The sequence below is a fragment of the Scardinius erythrophthalmus genome, assembly GCF_964197995.2.
Source record: "Scardinius erythrophthalmus genome assembly, chromosome: 4".
Taxonomy (NCBI): Eukaryota; Metazoa; Chordata; class Actinopteri; order Cypriniformes; family Leuciscidae; genus Scardinius; species Scardinius erythrophthalmus.
The window spans coordinates 46,997,103-47,021,792 of NC_138224.1; the positions used below are offsets into that span (position 1 = coordinate 46,997,103).

Here is a 24,690-nt window from a genome sequence, read left to right on the forward strand (position 1 = left end):
TCAGTGAGTGGATTGTAGATGGTTGTTCTGTTTTAAAGACTAACAGCAGCTACACTGTGTGTTCCTGTGTTCATCTGTCCACATTCGCTCTCATGCAAACCATCCGCCCATCTGAGGTATGAAAGACAAGTTAAACCAGTGGATGGTCAACATTTATAGTGACCATTCAAGAACAGCATAGATATGGCACTCATTTACTCTGACATGTTTTCTCAGAGCGATTCATCGCTGGACCTGTTGATTTTGGTGTGTGTGATCGTGGGGCTGGTGTTCCTCAGTTCGGCCCTGTTGACCTTTGCCCTTTGTCGGTGGACTCGTATGTGTGATTGGATAGTGGGTCACTCTGGTGTCAGGCGGGTTCCTGAAGGCTATGTCAGGGAACTGTGAGTTGTTTTATTTTTTTATTATTTCTTTAAAAGGAGATAAAACAGCTCAGGCTTTTGTGACAATTCTGCTATCTGATAAAAATACAATGTCACGCTCAAGATTAGAAAGGTCAAACAGTCAACACCTGAAATACTATTTCAACACGGGCTCAGTTTGTGGTTCTTGGTTGCTTCTGGATTCTGGGTTTCTTCACTAATGGCAATAAGGAGCTGGAGGTCTTCTTCAGTCACATACACACTGTAAAGTTTCAGGAGTGACAACCGCATTTAAATGCGGGATTGAGTCCTGTTAATTATCATTCAATGTTTGTACGGGACACATGACTCTCGAAACTGTGATGATTGACATTCCAACACGACATGCTGAGATCCGTCTGTTTACTGAAGTCTGTCATGACCGGTATCCTTGTAAAGCTCCGAGTCTCCTGCACAACGCTATGTAACCCAAATATGGGCATTTCCTTTCTATCAGTAACCAATCGTGAATGTCCAAAGGCGGATTTAAAGTTAAGGACGAAATCTCATTTAGAGCTATTTAAATCTTTAATGGATGTTTTCTCAAAATGAGTTTTTGTCATTCTCCAGTAGAAACATCGCAGCCTATGTAGCACCTATGTACACCAAACTTTCCAGTTATACACTTAGCAGTATCCTGAAGATATTTTCAGAGGGATTTGTTAATAAATCATTCCTGGCCTGATTTATGTGACATTTTAATCAAAAAAGTATGGCGAAAATCTATTTTTTTAAGGCTATGGACAGTATATTTTGATTTCCTAGGTAATGACAGCATATATCCTGAAATCCCTCTGAATGTTTTTTTCATCTTGTGTGTAAACAAAATGAAAAAATAATTTTGCACCTGGCTTTATCATATGTTCAGATCTATCTACCGAAAATATATGCAAAATCATGCATATTTAATGAGATAATGCATAATTTGCATAATTAAACAAACATTTCTAAAACTTGTAATACATTTTTTTATATACTTGTGTAAGTAATCAACGGAGGAAGTTTCATGGTGATATCTATTATTAAAAATTTTTACCCTATTCACCTGTATTTTGGGCTTGTTGTTTAAGCTCAAGTGGTGCTCACTGCAGAGTCAAAATGACGTCTAGCTCCTCCTCTCTGCCCTAATGTTCAGTACACACTGCGTGTAATTTTTGTAAATGTGGATGTCATTACCTGTATTTTTCTGGAGTTAATTTGGTTGTGGAATGCAGTTGTCACTCCTGTAAATGACTGAACTGTGTGTGTACAGAACAGGATAAGCACTAAAAGGTGAATTGACAGCCGAAATTAGCTGCAGTGTGTACATGGCCTTCCTGATCTTGAACTGCCAGCAGGGAACCTTCATCTTCCTTATCAACTGTATTCTCAATAATGAAGTAAGACCACTGATGTAATGAAAAATGAAAAACCACTGTATAATGACTGGATTGTGCATTGCGTTCTTAAGTGCCATCAGGCGGTGAAGCCACCAGAAGTGTTTGAGTGGCCATATTACTATTCCCTACCAACAAAGGGCATCATTAAATGACAGCCAAAGCACTAACCTACAATCACCCGATTTGCAGCGTATCAGTCGCACGATATATGTATGTAAATTAATTGTTACTTCAGATGTTATCTGTAATGTTTATGGTCTTTTCCGATAGGATAAGTCATATATTGAAATCGTTACATTGAGTGTGTCTGCTCCACACTACCAACACAGGTAACTGACATAACACAAAATATATTTCTTTATGTATGTAATTATGCAGGAATTATTAAGCATGAACATATGTGGGCTTATTTGCATAAAAATTAATTCAAATATACAATACATTTTATTAAATAATATTAAATATACAAGCCTCTGTTACTATATTGCACTATATTGTATTAATATTCAAAGTTTGCCATGCATCATCTCAGAAATAAATCAGTCATCATTATTTATCTGAGTTATGATGAGTGTATTCTATGTCCTGATTGAGCAAAAGCTATTTCAGACTTTTCAAGACTGCAAATTCTATGCCATTTTACTAGAATTAGTTTCCATATGGGTAAAGTGTTATGTATATGTTGTTTGTAAGGGAAACAGGTCAATTTGGCTCAAAGGGAATTATTAATTAACTTGTAGGGAATTTTGAAAGAATCACTACTTTTTTTCCCAGCAGCAATATATGCACTTTATGAGACATGACCAGAAAGAACCATCAATCATTAATTTAACCCTTCTATTGTTGCTTAGAAGGGTTAGGGTTGTGGTGTTGAAGGGTTGTGCCATCTCCAAAGCAATCTGTCTCGTTAAACTTCATAACTTGCAAGCGTTCGTTGTTTTAAAGTTGGTCAGCTCAGACTGGATAGCATCCAATTTATTTATGCTCCTAGATTGTTGATTTGGAATTTGTGTGGAATTCTGCCTCTTGATAAGTTTGAAGGAGTCGGTCTTATTCGCTCTCAGTTACTACATGTTGAATTAATTATTAATTTAACTAACATTTAAATCATTAACAGCTTCAAAAATCATTATGTTAATGAAATCATTTGCAGTTTGCATACTTTATAAATAAAAGCAACACTACAACACAACAGTACAATGCTTTCCCATTTGTAAAACATTATGCTGATGTACTAGGGAATACCAAAGTTACGACGTGGTGGCTTCACTTTTTATGATTTCATGAGAAATCCAGTTCTCTGTATAGATCAGTGGTTCAGACATCACTCATTTTACCACAATATTCCATGAGAAGTCTGGATATGGAAGACTACTGTATTTTGGAAGAAGAAGAAGAGGTTCTAGAAGAGGTTCTGTTCTTATTTCATCAATCTGTGTCTTTTAGAGAGAAATGTCAAAAGCAGTTGTTTTAATCTGTTACTACTCTTGAACATTCTGTCACAGGAAAGAAATGGAAGAGAGCCAAAACTATTCAAACACCATCTGTCAAAATTCAAACAAACACAGAATGTTTTGATCTTCTGTTTGTCTGTCTGTCTTTCTGTCTGACTGCATAACAGTAGTCATCTTCAACTCTAAGCTTTTAAAACTACTTTAAACTTTTAGGCTTGGCTTTCTCAAGGTAAAATCAGAGTTTAAAATCTTTTCTCTATTTTGTCGTCATTAATGATTTTAGTCATTTTATAATCCTGATCCATAGGAAGATCATTTCACTGTCTCCAGAGGCAGTATATGGAAGGAAAAAAAGCATCAGTATTTATCAGCATTTACTGAAAATGCAAATATATTCTTTTAAAACACTTTTCTTACCTGTTTATTTGAAACCAATTCCATTGTGGTTCATGAGTTTCAGAGGTTAAATTGATGCCATGAAGTCACTCAACTCCCCTCGTCTTATTCTTGTCCAGGTCAGGCAGCGGTACTGGAAGTCCTTCAGATGTCTCTGCTGTGGACTCAAACCCAAAGACATCAAAAGTTACCCAAGAAAAACACTGCAACATCACGTTAAACCTTGAACCCGTGTACCAAAATATATACACGAATGCATAAAGGATGGTCAAAATTTGAAATTAATGGTTAAAAAAAATAAAAAAATCTGATTAATGATAAATAAATAATCAAGCATGAATGTGTGTAGTATGAATGCAAACTGATTGTTCTACATCCGCTGCCATTTTAGCATTATCATGTGAGTTATAGAGCGCGTTGTGTGATTACCATTCACAAATCTTCTCCCATATGGATAGTAAAATATTTATTGGATGTGAACTTCAAAATCTTGGCAGAAGCTGTAGGTCATTTTGTTTTTTGTCTAATGTTATACGAATACTGTGATTTCAAACATATTAATAATTTCACATACTTCTTTTCACCTACTATAGTAGTGAGATTCTTCAATTGGTGCTCTTCAACCGGGGTGACACACTGATCCGACATGAAGTGTCTGTTGTCATCTGTTGGTTCAGTGTGAATTGACCTACAGTCTCAGCTTCTTTCTGCAAATAATATTAAAACATTCAAGTTTCTTAATATTACAGCTATTAAAACTAGTGATGTAAATTAAATAACTTTAAGCACTTAAGATTTTTTTGGGTGGAAGGCAAAGGTATGTTTACAGACTGACTCTTAATAGTTTTTGTTTATTTGATATAAAAGCTGAATATGGAATAAATGCTTGCAAAATACAAAAACAAAAAAGTACTTCATGCCTACATGGTAAATGGAAATCTTAAATGACTTTACATTGTATAGTCTTATATTGCATGTATCAGCTCAAATAATTAATGAAACTGTCAAACTTCAATTATATTTAACTGTAACTGTTATTTTTTGTATATTTATAGTTATATTATATATTACATTTTTGTCAAGCTCAGAAAGCCTTCATTAGATGATCATTCCTCTGTGAAAACATGTTATACGAGTGTCTTCTTTTATAGCTGTTAATATTATTGATGTAAAGCTCGTAAACTATTTTATTCAGTCTTTTTTAAAACTTTTTCTTGATGGAGGGTGAAAGCCATATTTTGACTAATTCCTCTGAATAATCAAACTTAAATATTTGTAAATAAAAATAAAAGGCTAAAAATTATTTCATGTGTGCAGGTGAAGGGATATAAATGAATTTACATTGAATGGAATCATGGTTAAGTTATGAATTTGCTAATCTTGCACAATTATATTTTGTTTGTCAAGCATAGAAAGCTGTTTCTTCTGCAAGGACCCATTCTACAGTATATTACTTTAAATATTCATATGCCTCCTACAAAATATGTAATTTTTGTTACAAAATATCTTAATAAAAAAAACAATAGTATAAAAACTGTGTTTTAAACATGTTTTTTCAGGTTCCACAAAAGAACAAAGCTCCAGTGACTCCGATTTGAGAGGAATACCCTAGAAATATGAAAAACTAAATCTAGCCATCTTGCAACATTAATAATCAGCTTGGTTTTTTTACAACAGAAGTCAATAATCAGCGTTTGAGGGATAGATGAGACTTGAAATGTCCATCTTATTGAGGAAGTTAAGAAGGGAATGTTGGGATTAGTCATGACGGAAGGAACCCTTACGGAAAGAAAATATATTTCATATTTATGATCAATATTGATTGTTATTAAATGTTATTGTATAATTAATATATTGTATTGAATAATACATAAGGAATGTCCTCTTTTCATATATTTAATATATATGACACTACTTGTATACACTGTAAATGAGAAGTAATTAGTTGAGTTTATTTAGAAACCTTGTGGAAACAGATTGCCTTAAATTTCTCAAGCATGTTTTACTCAAGTTGTAAGCTGTTAGTACGAAGACATAAAAAAGAGTGTTGGGACAGCATTAGACTGTGCATTTATTTGCCTTTATTAAACTGCAAATATGTGTGCAAAAACTTAACGAAAAAAAACACTGTACAGATGCCCATTGAGTACCTAGCATTAAGAAAAAGGTATAAGACATGAAGTCTGGTATCTCACTTTGTTGTTTGTTCAATAAAGTTAATTCTTCTGAGACCTGGAACTTCAACTGAGAAATTCTTTGAGACCCGAACCAAAGACTTTGAATCTGCCACAACAACATCAAATTTAATAGATTACACGTTCATGAAAACATTTGCAGTTGATTTGTAAAAGTTGTCATTACACATTAATGGTGTTTGTTTTCGTTCATTTACATTGTTTGAGCAGCTGGTGATGTCAGCATGAGGTGATTCAAATCACTGAATCATTTTACGAAGCAATTGACCCGAAGTTTTCAAAAAAACTCAGTTTCTCTCATCACTTCTTTCCAGTACCTGAATTTGTGTTTATGAAAAACTGATTCACGTTATACAGAGTGAAATGAGATGCACCTTTCCTGTTACTTGTGAGGGAATGCGATTTACTCCCCAAAATAACGCTCATCATATTGTTAAAGCATTGCAATGTTTCTTTCAAGAATTGTTCATTTATTGTACCTAGCTTGTAAAAACAATTGAATTGACTGAACAGTTTGCATTGATTTAAACACTTTAAATGCGTAAAAACACAAACCTTTCGGCAGCCGATACACAACAGATGCAGGAGCGCGCCACAGCCTTATGACATCACACAACCAGACCAAAATAAAAGTCCTGTTCACACGCTGCTGCTGTTTTTCTTTTGCAGCCCAGAAACTATTAAGAACTGGCAATGAAAGTGTAACGATCGGTTGAAGCATAGGAGGAAGCAGGCTCCACGTGCAATAGGTATTAAATAAACTCAACTTCACAAATTACAGACTTAGACAAAGAAATAGGACTAGGGAACAGAACAACCAACAAACAAAGTTAAGAACCCACAAAGACTGAATTAGACAGGGCTTAAATACACAGGCAAACAAGCTTAACAAGATAACAAGGGGGCGTGGCTAATCAGAAACACCTGGGGAAGACTAATAAACAAGAAAAACTACAAAGGACTACAAACCATGGCACAGAACAGGAAATAACAAGAATCAATAGACAAGAATCATGACATAGCTTCAGGGGGCCAGGGTGGATTCGACAGCTCATGGGGCCAAGGAGGCACGGCCTCTGAGGCCTTAATCAGGTACCTATTGCCCCTCCCCAAAATTGTCTTGGGACGAGACTCAGGCGTGATGGCCATCTCAGGACGAGACTCAGGCGTGGCGGCCATCTTGGGCAAAGGTTCGTGGGCTGGAGACGATGTGTGTGCTGCCCCCACACACACACACACACACACATCATAGCTGTGACGACTATCATAATTGGCGTATCATCCAGAGCTGACTCAAGCGCAGTGGCCCTCTTGTCCGAAGACACAGGCACGACTGGTATGACGTGAACAGTCTCTGGCTCGGCAGGGCTGACGTGAGGCTCAGGCTCGGCAGCGGCCATGACAGGATGAGGCTTTGGTGTGAATGTGTTGGTGAGCGATGTGAGCACTGGAGTTGCCAACATTAGAGTGGGCATGATGTGAATTGGCTCAGGCTTAGAGGATACTGTGAGCTTGCGGGGCTCCTCATCCGTAAAGCCCACAGTAAATGACGAGCCACTCCACAAAAGGGCAAAGTCAATATATCTCACCAGAGTGTAGAGAGGGGTATTGCCAGGCATAAGATAGTAAAGTGGCTCATTAAGTCCATGGCAAAACATGTCCTTTAAGAGCTCGTCACAAAAGTCCATCCCATGGCAAAGCTCACAAAACTCCCTCACTCCCTATATTAATTATATAAGATTATTTGGATTGCTTTGGATTTTTGGATCTGGACTGCTTTTTGATTTGGATTGCCCTTTTGGATTTGTTTGCTTTTTGTGACCTCTTCCTTTTTCTTGGTAATGGAGCCAGCAAGAAAGAGGAGATCCTCCCCTGTCTGGGCTCAACAGAAGCATCAGTGTCCTCATTTATACCAGCTGGCACTGGCATTATTATGTTCCCCTGCATCCTCTGTGGCTGGAGAGATTTTGTCCGAGAAGAGGAATCGTCTAAACCCCAACACACTTGAAATAATTCTGTTTCTCAATAAAAATTATTGTAATCCTTCCTTCACCCACCCCAAACTGCAGTGTTGCAGGTTGCTCCTCTATATCCCCAGTACCATAAGCACAACACTGCACTAAAACTAGTAACAGTTCACTGCACAATAACTGCACATTTTTTCTCACCCCAGACTATTCTGTTGCAGTTTACTTTATTACACTCCCTCCACCATAAGCACTGCACTCAACACAGTGTCACTTTTGTTGTTCATACTGTCACTATCCAAACAATTTATGAATAATTAATTACCTGTGTGTGTGTGTGTGTGTGAGACTCTGCACAAGTAAATTCAGACAGAGAAAGATACATATTTTATATTATACCCAGGCAATGGACAAATGTCTGCTCAGGTCTTTTTATTATTGCAAATGAAAGGTTACAGACATTAACAGTGAGAAAAAAAAAAAATAAAAAAAAAAAAAAAATAGGGGGGGGGGGGGGACACTGGTTCAGAATTAATTAATTTGTCTGCTATTTCTTTGCACAGTAGCTAGGTGTCACTAGTGAGCAATGCTGAATGAAGCTTTGAGTAATGAACCTTTGGCTGAAGCAATGGGCTGCGAGGTGTCAGTGGTTCAGGAAGCCTCATTTTGCCATTACTATGGATCCATGTTGTGTTGGGTTCTTCTGTAACAATTGGTTGAAGCATGAGAAAGCAGGATCCACGTGCAATAGGTATTTATTAAATAAACTCAAAACTTCACAAATAACAGCACAACCCACAAACAAAGTTAAGAACCCACAAAGACTAAAGTAGACACAGGGCTTAAATACACAGGCAAACAAGATACCAAGGGGAACGTGGCTAATCAGAAACACCTGGGAAGACTAATAAACAAGAAAAACTACAAAGGACTACAAAACATGGCACAGAACAGGAAAAAACAAAAGTCCACACAAGACAAGGGGAACACAAGACAGGATTCATGACAGAAAGATTATGAGATTCTGTCTAATAGGCAAAACTGTAATGTTTGGGTGCAGAAACCATTTATACCAGATATTACAGTATTAATATGGAAATAGCTACAAATGTTGTTAACAAGTTAAAAATACATGTTAAAACAGTGTATGAATTAATAAAGAAAAGTTCAAATTATGTGTCATTGGCAATATGACCAAAATCATACTTCAAAATAAGACATTTTAACAATAACAGCAGGTCTGTAAATCAGTTCTGTTCAGGAGGAGTTTTATTTAAATTAAACTGGATTATATTAGAATAACAGATCAATTGTTTACAGTATGATCAGATGCTTTGGGTTTATATATTTCACATTTATTAATACAACAAATTTACAACAAATAACATGTTTTATTGAATGATACATTTTATTGAAGGGTAATTTTGATAGTAATAATAAATATGATTTATATGACACTACAATAAGAACTGAATGACTGATTTCCATAAACACAAGTATAGTTTGAGAAAAGCACAGACTCACAAACACACACTGATCTGACTGTCTATATGAGGAGTCATTACACACATTTATTCTGTCATGTTATTTTACTGTAGTATTAATGTAATGAAGAGAAAATAAGAGACTCTATAACATCTCACTGTTCAACAGAAAATTCAGTTCGCGTATCTACCCCGAAGTGATAAAATTCTGTATCAAAATGTTAAGGCCAGACAAGTAGTTTTTTAAGGCTTGGTTTGTAGGGAATTACAAACCTGCGCACATATATTCAAACGCGAATACCAATAGACTGAATACGCATGTGCACGCCATCAGCGTTCTCACAGGTTTCGCGTTTAAAGTCTGTGTAGAGTTTCCTGTTAAAATGGTGTTAGCCTTTTGTGTTAGCGGCCCCTAAATTAATAACTAATGAGTGTTGCGACGGAAGTGAATCAATCAAATTAACTTTATATAGCCAAAACAATCTCTGTTACTTTAAACTATCCTTGTATCTCTGTAAAGCCGCTTTGGAACAATCTACATTTTTAAAAGCGCTATATAAATGAAGATGACTTGACTTGACTTGTTACTGATTTATCATGTAGCTCAAAGCATTATGGGTAGAATCTCTCTACAGTCTATTCTGATTCATCAACACAATTTCACTGATGATCCAGAATAAACCCAAAACCCAGGATAAAGCGGTTGAGTGAATGTGGTCTGGACTGTGTGGATGAGGCTCATTGTGTCAGAGACGCTGTAGAAGGACAGAGTTCCTGCACTGTGATCCACATACACTCCTATTCTACGCCTGATGGACTTTACATGGAGATCAGTCTTTATGTTATTGTGTATGAATGAGTAACTGGAGGGAGAGCAAATCAAACTCCAGGACTGATCATTACGTCCAAACACACACTCATCACCCGATCCCTTCCTGCTGATGCTCTTATATGACACTGATATAAATACACTCCTGACCCACTCAATCTCCCAGTAACAGCGTCCACACACACTCTCTCTACACAACACCTGAGGATATAAATAAAATCTGTCTGCATGATCAGGATACTGCTGATCCGTGTTAGTGAATGTAACCACTCTGTTCTCCTCAGACAGACGGAGGAGTTTATTCACTGTGTTCAGATCCAGAGTGAACTGATGAGAATCTGATGGAGAGAAAACACATCAGTGAATTACAGAAACTTTCTATCTTGAGTCTTAATTTCAGATCTGACTGAAGTTCATTTAGGGTTTTTCACAATTTCGTATTACAGAAGCATGGGGGGGGGGGGGATCTGTGGCGTGTGCACAAACTGTGATTGACAGTCAGATCTCACACAGCCCTGCGCTGGACCAGAAGAACCGGGAGCGGTGGATTTTTGCAAAACATATAACAGGCTCTAGGTGGAGGTAGAAGCGCGGGGTTTTTTTCTAAAACTGTCTGATTATGTTGTTCTGTCAGAGCATAGTGTCGGTTTCAGTGAATATGATCAAAAAAATCTTGCCGACTGCAGCTTTAAGAAATGTCATTCTGCAATAGATTTTGTCATAAATGAGGTTCTATCTGAAATTGCCATGGTTACCAAACAGATAAGATAGGGCTCTAAAGTATCTCCTCTCCCCTCGAACGCAGATTAACCAGTTGCACGGGACCCGGAACTTGGACAACTTTAGGTTTCAGCGCCATAGAGAAACATTGGAAGATCCGATTTCATCGTTTTGATGGTGTTTATACCACAAAAATGGTAAAACGATGTGCCTGGGGTTCTAGTAACACTGATGATTCCAGGTATCCTGAGAGGATGTGTATGGGTATTCATGTTTTGAATCACCGTAGTGTGCGTGCGTTCATCAGCTCGTTTTAAAAAGTATGATAAGATTTGTGCGAACGGACCATTTATCAGCGAATGAAGCCCGGTTAATTTGTCAGTGATGTTGGCGCAGTAACCTGGTTCCCTAAGGATTCAACCCCATTTCCAATAAAGATGAAAACGTTCATTTTCTGGTTGTCATATTAAGTTACAATTAAAAACAAAGAGTCCATGCTAACGTACAAACCTAAATAGCTAACTGTTCTCACATCATGTACATTGTAGGTTATAAACACATAAACAAAGGTCTACATTTCAGTGCCTCTCCATATTAAACTGGTAAATGTACATTAATTTAATCTCACACTGTGGTATATGAACAGTGTTGATCCTGGATGTTGTTCATCTCGCTTGCATTCCAAATGAAACTTGTTATCCACCATATTTATTTTAAAATCTTTCATATATCCCTCCATGGCAATATGTAAGTCCCACATAAATGCTCTTCGACGAGAGGTGGTCCTTCTGTGTCCAAAATGTATCAAAAACATCTTGGGACAAGGTTTTCACACTGACAGCAGTCATTGTAAGACAGTTAGCAACTCCATTTGTTTGTCCGAGTTCGCAACAGTAACTAAGGGGAATGGGGCTTACCGATTGGTCAATTGTGAAACTGTCTGATCTTTTACAGTGTGTGTGTGTGTGTGCAGGCCCGGAGTGGGTAATCGGGAGAATTCCCGGTGGGCCGCTTCACTTTTGGGCCGGTCGAGGACATTTTTTTTTTTTTTTTTTCACATTTCAATGTCACGTTAGTTACATTAGGCTACACACGTTCCGCATTCTGACAGCGCAGCCTCTGCATGGGTTGTACCATGTGAGGGAGTTCTCCCCTCCCATCCTATAGAGTTGGTTGGGTCCATAACCCGTCTTTTCCAAAACGTTTTCTCAGGTAGGCTACCGCGGCACCGCCAGCGCCTATACCGATAGCTGGGCCGGCCCTACAGTAACGGTACGCGTCAGGGAGGATGGATGGGAGGAAGAGGCCAGGAGGTATGGAAGCTTTGTTTCCGCCACAGAATAAAACATTTTAAAAGATAATTGCGACTTTTTATCTCACAATTGCGAGTTTACATCTCGCAATTTTGACTTTATTTCTCAGAATTGCGAGATGTAAGGTCAGAATTGCGTGAAATAAAGTCGCAATTGCGTGTTATTAAGTCAGAATTGCGAGATATAAAGTCAGAATTGCGATATATAGAGTCAGAATTGGGTGATATAAAGTCGCAATTGTGTGTTATAAAGTCAGAATTGCGATATATAGAGTCAGAACTGCGAGATATAAAGTCAGAATTGTGTGAAATAAAGTCGCAATTGCTTCTTATAAAGTCAGAATTGCAAGATATAAATTCAGAACTGTGTGAAATAATGTCGCAATTGCTTATAAAGTCAGAACTGCAAGATATAGAGTCAGAATTGTATGATATAAAGTCGCAATTGCGTGTTAAAAAGTCAGAATTGCGAAATATAAAGTCAGAATTGTGTGAAATAAAGTCGCAATTGCTTAAAGTCTAAGTGAATTATTATTTAACCTTTAGGCTACATTATTTGTTAACCCATGGTATTAATACAAACTACACAATAGTACGAGCTGAACTGTTGCTTCATTTATCCAATTTAGAAAAAGTGCTAATTTTGGAATTCCACCATGGAAAAAGTGGCCCGGTCTTGGGCCTGAAACTCCCGGGCTGAAAAGTGGCCCCACTCCGGCCCTGTGTGTGTGTGTGTGTGTGTGTGTTAGAGTGTGTGTGTGAGAGAGAGTGAGTGTGTGTGTGTGTGTGTGTGTGTGTGTGTGTGAGTGAGTGAGTGAAAGAGTGTGTGTGTGAGAAAGTGAGTGTGTGAGACAGTGAGTGTGAGTGTTATGTGTGAGTGAATATGTGTGTGAATGTGTGTGTGTGAGAGAGAGAGAGTGTGTTTGTGTGTATACGTACATTTGTGTACTCCTGCTCTAATCCTGATCTCTCCTCCATGATCCACACTACAAAAGACACACAGTGTCATAGTTAATCAGTAAACACACACACACACAAACACACTAACCCTCACAAAAACACTCTCTCTCACACACGCACACACTCTCTCTCAATCTCTCTCTCTTGCAGCTTTTCTCTCTATTCCTGTTTTTTCCCAAACTGTTCTGATATGTAATTTTTTGATGCACAAATAAATGTGAGCACTGTGCAGTTGTAATAGAAGATAGGCGCTAATTTTACATTAATTTGTAAAGTATCATATTTAAATGCATAAAACAACTAATTTTACATTTTGGCAATTATGTGCTGTTGACTTCCGCCCATATTAACATTCTTGCACATAGGGATTTAAAAGAGAATATATTTTTTCCCCTTTTGTACTGAGTTTAATTTAGGTATAATAGAACTGTTTGTGAAAGTGTGTGAAATAGACTGAAACATGAAATACATGTGGAAATATTAAATACAGGAAGGTAAGCAACCTTTTAATGCTAATTAAATATACGTGAATGACACAAGGATGTTTTTATGCTCCATAATATAAAACATTACAATATAAAATAAATTAATATGAGTGTTTACACTGTAATATGATGATTATTAGAATGTTTAGACCAGTGTTTACTGTGTTAGTGAATATCTGCTCAAACTTACATGTTTACATTCTACATCTCTGCAAGCACTATGAGTTTGAGTCACTTATGATGTGCATTTGAAAAGCAAAACGCGCCAAATATTAGATGTTTTTCCTCCAAACTCACTTCATAACATCAGTCGAGTGTTTGAAATAATTTCCATTTGGGATCTGAAGTGGCTTCTCATTACAGAATGAGGCAGACAGTATATTAATTTGAAGTACTCTTTGTGTAATAAAATTTATGTCGATTACCATTGCATCATAAATATACTTTATAAATTTTGAAAATACCTGAGATGGTTTGTGATTATAAATTTAAGAATCTGTTTAAGATCTGCTGATCCTACATCCTGATATAACATCACATGAAAAACTAAGGTAAACTACACTGTATTGGGAATTCAAGGTGAAAATGATGGTATAAATTTATTGATTAGATTCAGTATAGTTTCAAGTGAGGGGGTCTTTGATCTTCTTACTGAGAGTCAAACTATGTGTGAATGTTTACATAGTCTTAGCTCTTGTGACCAGCTACTGTTTATACCAGGGGAAGGCAAGTAAGTTTGGTATGGGGCCAAAAAAAAAAAAAAAATCCTTGGTATAAAAATATACACGCATAAAAACATGGAGAACTGTCTGCGGATTAAAGTGACATCCATATCATCCAACATTCAAAAAATCATGACTGATGGAAGATGCCAGTTTTCAAATTAAAGAGCAACTTGCAGGTAAAAAAAAATCTAAATGAATATATAACCGTGTATGAAAATACCATATGAAAAGATAATGCAGGATTTAAAATGTTTTAAAACGACATAATGACACCAATTTAGTAGATAAAGTGAGCGTTTCTTTGACTGCTCGTACAAACCGCTTTTTTTTCAACATCGCGTCATTTTACGTCACACGAGGGAGACGTGTGCTGTGCTCTGCAGTGCCGCAGCTCAGTGCAGAGTGGGTTGGTATTCAGTAAGAGCGGTCGTGAGACAGTGTGTTTTCAGTAGTTTTTGTATTTCAATTTATCATCGTCATGGTAAATTTATGTGTTTGTGGAGCTTGCAAAAACTCCAGCCTGTCAGGACATCGAGTCCACCGGTTTCCTAACAGGAAAAAGGACGGTGCTATCTTTCGTGCCTGGGTGCGGGTTGTGCAGGTGAAGAGACGGGATTTCTCATCCGCGTCGGCTTCTGAAAACGCGGTCGTGTGTAGCGTTCACTTCAGATCGGAGGATTATCGTCCCGGCGATATGGAGTTCAACATGGGATACCGAAGTAAGAACCGGGTGAGACTCAGAGCTGGTGCGGTTCCTTCAGTGCACGCATCTTCGGGTTCTCCTGCCGGATGTAGGAGCGAGCACAACATCAACTGGCAAACGCAATGTAAGCGGAACGAAACTGAGCTAACAGTTACTCGTTATTGTGTTTGTGTGGACCGTTTATCAGTTTGGACCAGTGCAGCGCGAGCCTGATCAAGCAACACTGTAGCCTAACTGCGAGATCCAGTAAATAAAGAATTCGCCACTGAAGTAATAACATCGCTGCGAGATCTAGTGAGAAATATTCACATTTCTCCGTTATTAACGGATCAAACAGCGCTGACGTGAAAACCAGGAATAAACACTGTGCAATGAATGAACGAACTATCCAGTGTCCATAGATCAGCAACATTCACCATGGCTTTACTGTAGTAACACTAACTGCAACCATGGAAGTTTGGCATTTTCCACTAAGGCCCAGTATGCATCCACCTCCCTGCAACACTGACTTTCCTCAGCTGTAAACATTGCCTCGCATTTCCCACACAAGCACCTATGGAACAAAAAATGTATCAGGAATAAATATCTCTCTGTCTCTCCATGAGAAACTGCTAAGTTATATCACGTAACGTTAGTCTGGGCGGATATTAATGAGCATGACAAACGCCTGATCAAAGCTTAGTTTCTGTTATTGTAAGTTCCAATATGTTCTGTCTAACATTAATCCTGGCCTGTCCCTGCTCTCTTGGCAGCCTAGCAGGCTCATAATTGTATGGCTGTGGTCCGTAAACAATTTCCTCAGCGTCCGAAATGTCATTGCAATCCATATTTCCCTGTTGTTTGAATCGACCGCTCTCCCTCGTGCTACGTCACGACTCTCGCCCGTCACGCCCATTTTCAGATGCGGAAGTAAAATTTTCTCACAAAAACGACTCCAGAAGCCACTGTAGCAAATTTATAAGTTTTTTTTAAAGAAAATCTAGTTCCTACATTATTTTTCTATACATTGACTTGTTGGGTCTTCTAACCTGCAAGTTGCTCTTTAAGTGAGTAGCCTACTAAGCCAGTGTAATAGCCAAAATGTATTTTGAACGTAGTTATTGAATTTAATCTAAGTTTAATTCATGTAGCCTACTCCTGTTTACTCTGTCATTTCAGGAGTATAAGCATTTGCACCCCCAGCTGTTCTGCATCCATGATCAAGAAATTAGTTGTTTGCTGACTGTCTTGTCAATCTAATTTGACAAAAAAGGAATAACTTTGTTATTGTTCACATGTTGGTGCTGAAGCCTTGCGTTATAAGCAAACATTTCAATGGTTCACTGTTAGTTTTTTCATACCACACATTTCATGACTGCTATTTTAGAGGTGTGTCTAGCGATCCACAGACTCTTTTGAATGTCTTTCAAAACTTTTAAAAACTTTTAAGTTAAAAAGTTAAAAAAAGCTCTCAATTCATTTCAAGATAAAACATTGCTGCAAAAACGTTCTCATACTTTTATTTTGAAAGCAAAATCACCAACAACGAAGTGATTGTGAGTAACAGTTGCAGTCATGACAGATCTATTTCAGAACCAGCCGCTATCAAAATAATCTGGCTGCGGACACGGGCCAGATATTATTGCTGGTGGGCCAGTTTTGGAGTCAATTTTTCACGTGTACACGGATAATGCAAAATGTACTCAAACTCCCAAAGGGGGCCTCGCTTTTTTAACAGTTTTACTGTTAATTTTTAACAGTATTACTGGGCCTGTAATATCAATAAGCTTTTGTATTGGACCAACTCCTCAAGAGTTTCTGAACACCCTGTTTGGGCCCGAATGGAATTGTCATCCTCATAATTCTCCCTTCATTCTGTGAGTAAGCAATTTATCTTTACTACCATCATGTTCTGATCCAGTTTTTCGTGACTGGTCTTCTAGGGGTCTCAGTACCATCAAGGACATTTATGATAAAGGAATATTTATATCCTTTAGATAGTTTGATCTTCCCAAAACACATTTTTTGCTTTTTTAGATCAGACATTTTGTACAAAATCAGTTTGCCCAGTTCTAATCTTCCTCCTGATTCTAAAATGGACACCCTTCACAGGAAAGGGCTAATTTATGAATAAATAGATTAATTAAATTCTGACCCCTCTATTTCACTCAAAAATACTTGGGAACAAGAGCTGGTGGTCACTATACTTGAAATAGAGTGGGATTATATAATTGATTTAGAACATTCTTACTCTATATGTGCCCGGCACAGTTTGATGCAATGCAAGATTCTTCACAGAGTACACTACACCAATGCCAGACTAGCCAAAATATACACAGACAGAAGTGACAGTTGCAATAGGTGGAAACAATCTCCAGCCAATCACACTCACATGCTCTGGTTAGAGAAAAGCAGAGCTGTGGTTCATTTAATTTCTATATATACTAGATGTTGTATCTGCACAAAATGCCAATAAATAGATTTTGTAATAAGAAAAGCCGGGTATGTGCACATGCATCACCTCATTGAACCTCACCAAACACAGCCCCATACTACATAAGCTGCAAAACTATTTTTACAGATGAAATAGCAGGGCAGCGTGACAACAAATTTCTGTGGTATGAGTGTGTCTTTACTCTATGTGTATGCATTTTTATGGGAGAGCGGGAGAAAGTGAAAAAAATTATTTTGTAACTTGGAAATGGTTTGTGATTTATATCCTATTCTTTGTTATATTTTCTTAGTCTTTGTGCGTTTTGGTTCTTTTGCTGTTGTAGTCTGTCAGGACCTCTGAATAAATGAAATAATTCTGCAAAATTGATATATAAAGACCTAGAACTACTTTACCTGTGCGTTTACTGGAAATAATTGCACACTTTAGAATTTTCGTCAGCCAATCAGAATGAAGCATTCAATAGTCTCGTAGCATATCTAGAGCTAAACCTCTGCAAACTTTTGTAAATGTAGTAATGTAATATATATAATAAAGTGTAACTGGTTTGTAATAAGTAATACTGGTTAAGATTGTAATGCTGTTTTTGTTGTTGCTTAAAACTCTACTTACTTGAGTTTATCCAGTCTGTAGTTTGGATCCTCCAGTTTATCAGTGAGCAGCTTGACTCCTGATTCTCCTGGGTGATTGTAGCTCAGATCCAGCTCACTCAGGTGTGAGGGGTTTGAACTCAGAGCTGAAGACACATATCCACAGCCTTCCTCTGTCACCATACAGCCAGACAATCTACAAAGACATACAGCAACAGTCCTCATGACATTAGTTTGGCAATCAGGCGTTACTATCACACACTGACCTTGGCTGCATTTCCCAAAAGCATCATAAGCCTAAGTTGATCGTTGAGACCATTGGTGGCAATTGTTCTACGATCAACCTAGGCTTACGATGCTTTTGTGAAACTCATCCCTGTGCAGTTTGTATTTGCAACTGTTATTGTCTATAGAGTCAAAAAAGTGTCTGTGGAAATGTACCAGAGTAAAAATATGACTCTTCTAAATGAAGTTAAGTCGTCAGACACATTTATGGTTATTTGCATTATAGAAATATCCATCCATCCATCTTCTTCGACTTATCCAGGGGGGCCGGGCAGCAGCCTAAGCAAAGAAGCCCAGACTTCCCTCTCCCTAGACTCTTCCGGGGGAATACAGAGGTGTTCCCAGGCCAGCCGGGAGACATAATCCCTCCCCGGGAAGGCGTCCAGGAGGCATCCGGAACAGATGCCCGAGCCACCTCAGCTGGCTCCTCTCGATGAGGAGGAGCAGCGGCTCTACTCTTGAGTTCCTCCCGAGTGACCGAGCTCCTCACCTTATCTCTACGGGCGCACCCAGCCACCCTGTGGAGAAAACAGGCCACCTGTATCCGGGATCTTGTCCTTTAGGTGATGACCCACAGCTCATGACCATAGGTGAGAGTAGGAAAGTAGATCGACCAGTGTGATGAGGTTCAGTGTTTGGAAGGAAGAAGACAGGGTTGGCGTGACTGAGACTTGTACGTTTTATTTTGAAATCTCAAAACAATAAACAAAGCAAAAGGTGTGCAGCGCATTCACCATAGCCTAGCTACAGCACCAAAAATAGTCTCACATTAAAACTCTTTCCACAGCTTGTGCTCAACTCTTTCCACTTGATCAGCTCAGAATCATTCCATAATGTTGTCGGCCACTCTTTCCAATTGATGACGGCGCACGAGTCTTCAGTCCTTCTCTCTCTCACTCCACAATGGCTTATATCAGGTCTCTCCATGCCAATTACTGCAACAAGACACAGGTGTTCGTCTTTTGCACTTGACCTACTTACGCACCGCTCGTCTCCTTTCTCTCTCTCTCTCCCGTTACAGACCTCACGGAACCATGCCCCCTTTGCCACAGCCGGTAAATCGAGAGCTTTGCCTTGCAGCGTAGCTCCTTCACCATGACAGACCGGTACATCGACCGCGTTACTGCAGAAGCTGCACCGATCCATCTGTCAATCTCCCTTTCAATCCTTTCCTAACTTGTGAACAAGACCCCAAGATACTTGAACTATTCCACTTGAGGCAGGAACTCTCCACCAAGCTGAAGCAGGCAAGCCACCCTTTTCCGACAAAGTACCATGGGCTCGGACTTTATTACAGAAATATTTATACCTATTTCAACCTTTCATTAGGTATTTTTTATTCTTAACTGTTAGCAGTAATTTCAATTGACTATTCTGTTTTTTATATTTTATTTTATTGTTTTGAATTGAAAATATATAATCTACATTTAGATAAGAAACATGAAGTAACAATCATACAAATAAGAGTGAATGTGTGCATATTTTAAAATAAATTATTGTTTGCAAGTAGTTCAAATGCATTAATTTACAATGAATTCTAGTAGCTAATAAATTCCTAATTTTCCTTAAATATCTTCAAATTTAAACTAACTTAAGATTTTATTTTAGCAGAAAACCTCAGGGAGCTAATTACAATAAAACACAAATTATACACCTTAATATTTCTTAATTGTTGAGAGATTTATAAACAATTCTCATTAGAAAATTGGGATTAAAATTGTTGATTTTAACATTTTCAGATCCATGTTATGAGTAACCCAAACTCACTTGCAGGAGTTCATGTGGAGTAGCATTTACTGCAGTGGACTCAAACTCAGTTCCTCGAGGGCCACCGCCCTGCAGAGTTTAGCTCCACCCTAAATAAACATGTCAGATCCAGCTAATCAAAGTCAACAGTATTACTAAAAACTTCCAGACAGGTGTTTTGGAGCTGGTTGGATCTAAATTCTCCAGGACAGTGACCCTCCAGGAGCTCAGTTTGAGACCACTGATTTACTGTGAACTGAGTTGCTCTGAAACACTGAAAACACAGGATCATGAGTTGCTTGTGTATAAATTAATACAGTGCCATGCTTCACTCTGAAACACAGAGCATGTCAGTGTTAGGTTTATTAAGTAGTTTTGGCCACTAAAGGCCCTCATTGTGTTTCCTTTTATTTTCCTACCATCATTCATGTGTTAGTGTTCTTACTTGTGCTTCGTTTCCCGTGAGTAGTAAGTAGCTCTGTTCCAATTATTTATTTATTTTTTTATATATTTTGAGATCAACCTCTTCAGTCTTTGATAAATTACTCTTGTGATTTTCTTTGGATTTATTTGCTCTGTTCGATTTTCTGACATTTGCTTTTTTTTTGTTGACATTTTTAGATGTTTTTTAATTTACCTTTTTGGGAAACACTCACCCTCTTGACTTTTTGTATTGACTCCTTGGAAAAAAATTGGAGTTACAGTTTTGGAATTACTTTATCATTAGCCTTCTACATTCAGCCCTCACAGCCTAGTTCTAACCTTGGTCCTTACAGTCAGAATGTATATTTATATGAATGAACACATCACAACCTTCACAATTTGATTTTCATACTAAGCCATATCCTGTTCTTTCAAACATGCATTGTTAGAATTCATGAAAAAAAAATCCCAGCCAACTGATAAGTAACACTGTTTCAAGTTAATCGCCATTTGGTGTGTGGTGTTAATTTTGAAACCTGGCTGAGATGCTAAGCATTCAGAGCCACTAGATGGCGCTGCTAGCTTGTTCAGTGCTGTCAGAAGCAATCCATGTTTGAAATAGAAGCATAAGTCATTTTGCAAATTCAAACTTTATACAGTCAATTCCTGTCCCCCCACCCCAAGCAATATTTTTCCCAGACTTGTGCAGTCTATGTGGGTCATACTTATGTATAAATATGGAAAAAAAAATCACATTCCTGCAAATGTTGTTTTGTCTCTTGGGGGCGCTAAGCGGCCGCTTACCTCACTTATTGGTTAAGTCCGCCTCTGATTATAGCATAGTTAATTATTTTAAAACCATTTACCTCAGTATTTCCAGCTTACAGTTTGGGCTCTTCAGTCCATCAGAAAGAAACTTCACTCCAGGATCCTTCAGGTCATTGTTACTCAGGACCAGCTCTCTCAGAAAGGAGTTTGAGGATTGTAAAACTGAAGACAAACGTTCATAAGACTGAAAAGTGAGATTACAGCACTGTAACCTGTGTAGAGAACAAAACAAACATCAATAGTAATGCTTATTAGCTATTATAAACTGGAGCTTTAAAATACCTTTAACTGTAATGATGTAGGCAAAGCTAAAACAATTTTCTCTTCATTAAACATCAAACCAGCATTTATATCACGTACATTACATTTATTCATTTTTTTGAACAGTCTAAGCCAGCAAGTCACCCATTTAAAATGAAGGCAATTACAAAGGACTAATAGTGTATAAAAATGAATGTTAAGGAGACTCTTACAGTGCTCTTCTGGTGTTTTTGATCACTGGCAGCAGTCTCATCAGTGCTTCATCAGATCTTCTGTATTTCTGCAGTTCAAACTTCTCTTGAGTCTCTTCTGACATCAGAAGCACAAACACCAGACCAGACCATTGAGCAGAGGACAGATTCTGTGCTGAAAGTTTTCCTGAGCTCAGATTCTTCTGGATTTCCTCCACAAAGTCATCTTTCAGTTCATTCAGACAGTGGAAGAGATTAATGGTCTTCTCTACTGATTTCTCCTTCTCTATTTTCTTTTTGATATAGTCAACAGTGTTTTTCATGTTCTCTGTTCTGAGTTCCAGTCCTGGCAGTAGTCCCTTCAGGTCACTCTGATTGGACTCCAGACCCAGAAGGAACCGAAGGAAAAGGTCCAGGTGTCCGTTCTCACTTTCTAAAGCCTTCTTGACTGCAGCCTTATGAAGCTGAAACAGTGGCTTTTTGGAGAGTCTCCATGTCAGTTTTTCTCTCCAGGATTGAAGAAATAGGTTAGCTTTCTCATCTTTGCCCATCATAAACACATAAAGAGCAGCAAGGAATTCCTGCATGCTGAGATGTACGAAGCTGTAAATGTTTCTTGTTGAAACCTTTTCCTCCTGAAACATTTGAGTGCATAACCCAGAGTACAATGACCCTTTTTGGACATCTAGTCCACATTCCTCAAGATCTTCTTTGTAGAAAATCAGGTTTCCTTTTTCTAGCTGTTGAAAAGCCAGTTTCCCAAGCTTCAGAATAATCTGATCAAAAGACTCTGCATTGGAATTAGGTTCGGGCTCATCACAGTATTTTTCTTCCATCTGATGCTGCTGAGAAATTAAGAAGCTTGTGTACATCCCTGTGAGAGTTGTGGGAGTTTTGTCATTGTTCTCTCGATCCAGTAGAGGCTGAAGAACAATAAGAGAGATCCAGCAGAAGACGGGGATGTGGCACATGATGTGCAGACTCCTGGATTTCTTGATGTGACTGATGAGGTTTCCAGCAACCTCAGGACTGCTGTTATTCTTGAAGTATTGCTCTTTCTGTTCATCATTAAATCCTCGCACCTCTGTCACCTGATTAATGTAGTTTCGGGGTATCAGACTGGCTGCTGCTGGTCTGGATGTGATCCAGATGAGAGCAGAGGGAACCAGATGTCTCTTGATAAGGTTTATTATTATCTTACTCACAGTTGTTTTTTCATTTACATTTGTAAATGTGTCATCTTCTTTAAAGTTCAAAGTAAAGCGACATTCATCCAGCCCATCAAAGATGAACATAACTTTACCATCACCTTCAGGAAGAGAGGGCAATTCTTCAGGACTACTAAAGAAGTATTTGTTGAGCAGTCCCATGAGACTGTACTCTTCTTTAATCGAATTCAATCTACGGAATGGAAGTGGAAATATGAAGACTATATCCTGATTTTCTGTTCCTTTAGCCCAGTCAAAGATGAATTTATTGACCGAGACAGTTTTTCCCACTCCTGCGATCCCCATTGTCAGCACTTTTCTGTTTCGTCGACCCGTGTCACACTGGGCTTTAAACATGTCATTACACACGATTGGCTTCTCCTTGGCAGTCAATCGGTTGTGATTTGATTCGATCTGTATCACTTCATGGTCGTTCACTCTTCCTCCAGTCTCATTCCCCACCACATATAAATCAGTGTAAATATCATTCAGGTATTCCAGATGACCCGTCTCTGAATTACCAACCAATATCTGCTCGTAGTCCTGTTTTAATTTGCTCTTCAGTCTGAGGCTGGTCTCTGTGTAATCATGAAGAGTAACTTCTCTATCGTCTGCAGTTGAGCCTTTAAGAAAAAGGGAAAAAGACAGCAAAGACTAAGTGATCATGTTTTTCATAAAATCATGCTTCTACTATATTCAAATTAATCACACTCTTACTGCAGTAGTGTTTATATGCACGTCTTACACTGATTATGCTGAATACATATATGGTGATGGAAGTGCTTTGATAAATGCTGACTCGAATGCAATTGGTCATTATTTACGCACTCTCAAGTTGTTTCAAACCTTTATGAATGTATTGTTTTCCCTACTATGGAAGTCTGTGGGGTCCATCAACTGTTTGGTTACTGGAATTATTAAAAATATCTTTCTTTGTGTTCAGCAGAAGAAATACATTCATACAGGGTTTAAACAACTTAAGGGTGAGTAAATGACAGAATTTTCATTTTTAAGTAAACTATTCCTTTAAGGCCATGCTGACCAAACTTATTACAAGATTTTTGATCAAACCATTGACATCTAGCAAACCAATCAAGACATGAGACTGTATTAGGGTTAGGTTGGGGTTATTGCAATAACCCTGCGTATATAGGAGTTGCTTGTAGAAGTTTTAATTCAGGGTTTAAAACTCTTGTAAACCATTTAACCATTCATAAAATCATGACTAGACAGTATGTTCTAATAAATGTACTTATATAAGATCTGCTGCTGTTCTTGGCCCTGTACTTAAGTTGGCTTGAGAAAGCTACTATTACTGAAACTACTGACTGCTACTCCTCCTAATGGTGCGTTCACACTGGACGCGAATAGCACGTCAGGCGCGAGTGATTTCAATGTTAAGTCAATGCAAAGACGCGTTACGCGCGTAAAAAATTCCTGCGGCGCGAATGAGGCGTAGAATGTGCGGCGCGGTAGACGCGAGTACGCCTCATTCGCGCCGCAGGAATTTTTTACGCGCGTAACATATCGTAGCGTATGTAGTGCTTTTTGTGCATTCACGCGTTTGACGCGAATTCGCGTCTGCCGCCCGAGTTGAAAAATCTGATCTTCAGCGTCAATTCACGCCGCGTTAACCAATCAGGAGCCTGCTTGCTGCTGTCACGTGGGGAACTAAAAACAAAGTAAATTTTTATCACATAAAAACTTGATTTCAATA

General features: G+C 38.2%; 1 protein-coding gene and 1 long non-coding RNA gene across 2 annotated transcripts in view; one reads left to right on the forward strand and one right to left on the reverse strand.

Moving 5' to 3' along the window:
* The window catches only part of LOC308689647, a 1,235,845-nt gene that overhangs the window by 218,785 nt on the left and 992,370 nt on the right, over window positions 1-24,690 (forward strand). The gene's annotated exons all lie outside the window — the stretch shown is intronic.
* LOC308689608 (NLR family CARD domain-containing protein 3-like) overlaps window positions 8,323-24,690 on the reverse strand; it is a 31,244-nt gene continuing 14,876 nt past the window's right edge. The window contains exons 3-7 of the mRNA XM_081363418.1: window positions 21,787-23,596; window positions 21,352-21,525; window positions 18,054-18,227; window positions 13,077-13,123; window positions 8,323-10,443 (exon numbers count right to left, since the gene is read on the reverse strand). Of these exons, the coding sequence (XP_081219544.1) occupies window positions 9,926-10,443; window positions 13,077-13,123; window positions 18,054-18,227; window positions 21,352-21,525; window positions 21,787-23,596 (2,723 nt within the window). The 3' untranslated portion in view covers window positions 8,323-9,925. The remainder of the gene's footprint in view (window positions 10,444-13,076; window positions 13,124-18,053; window positions 18,228-21,351; window positions 21,526-21,786; window positions 23,597-24,690) is intronic.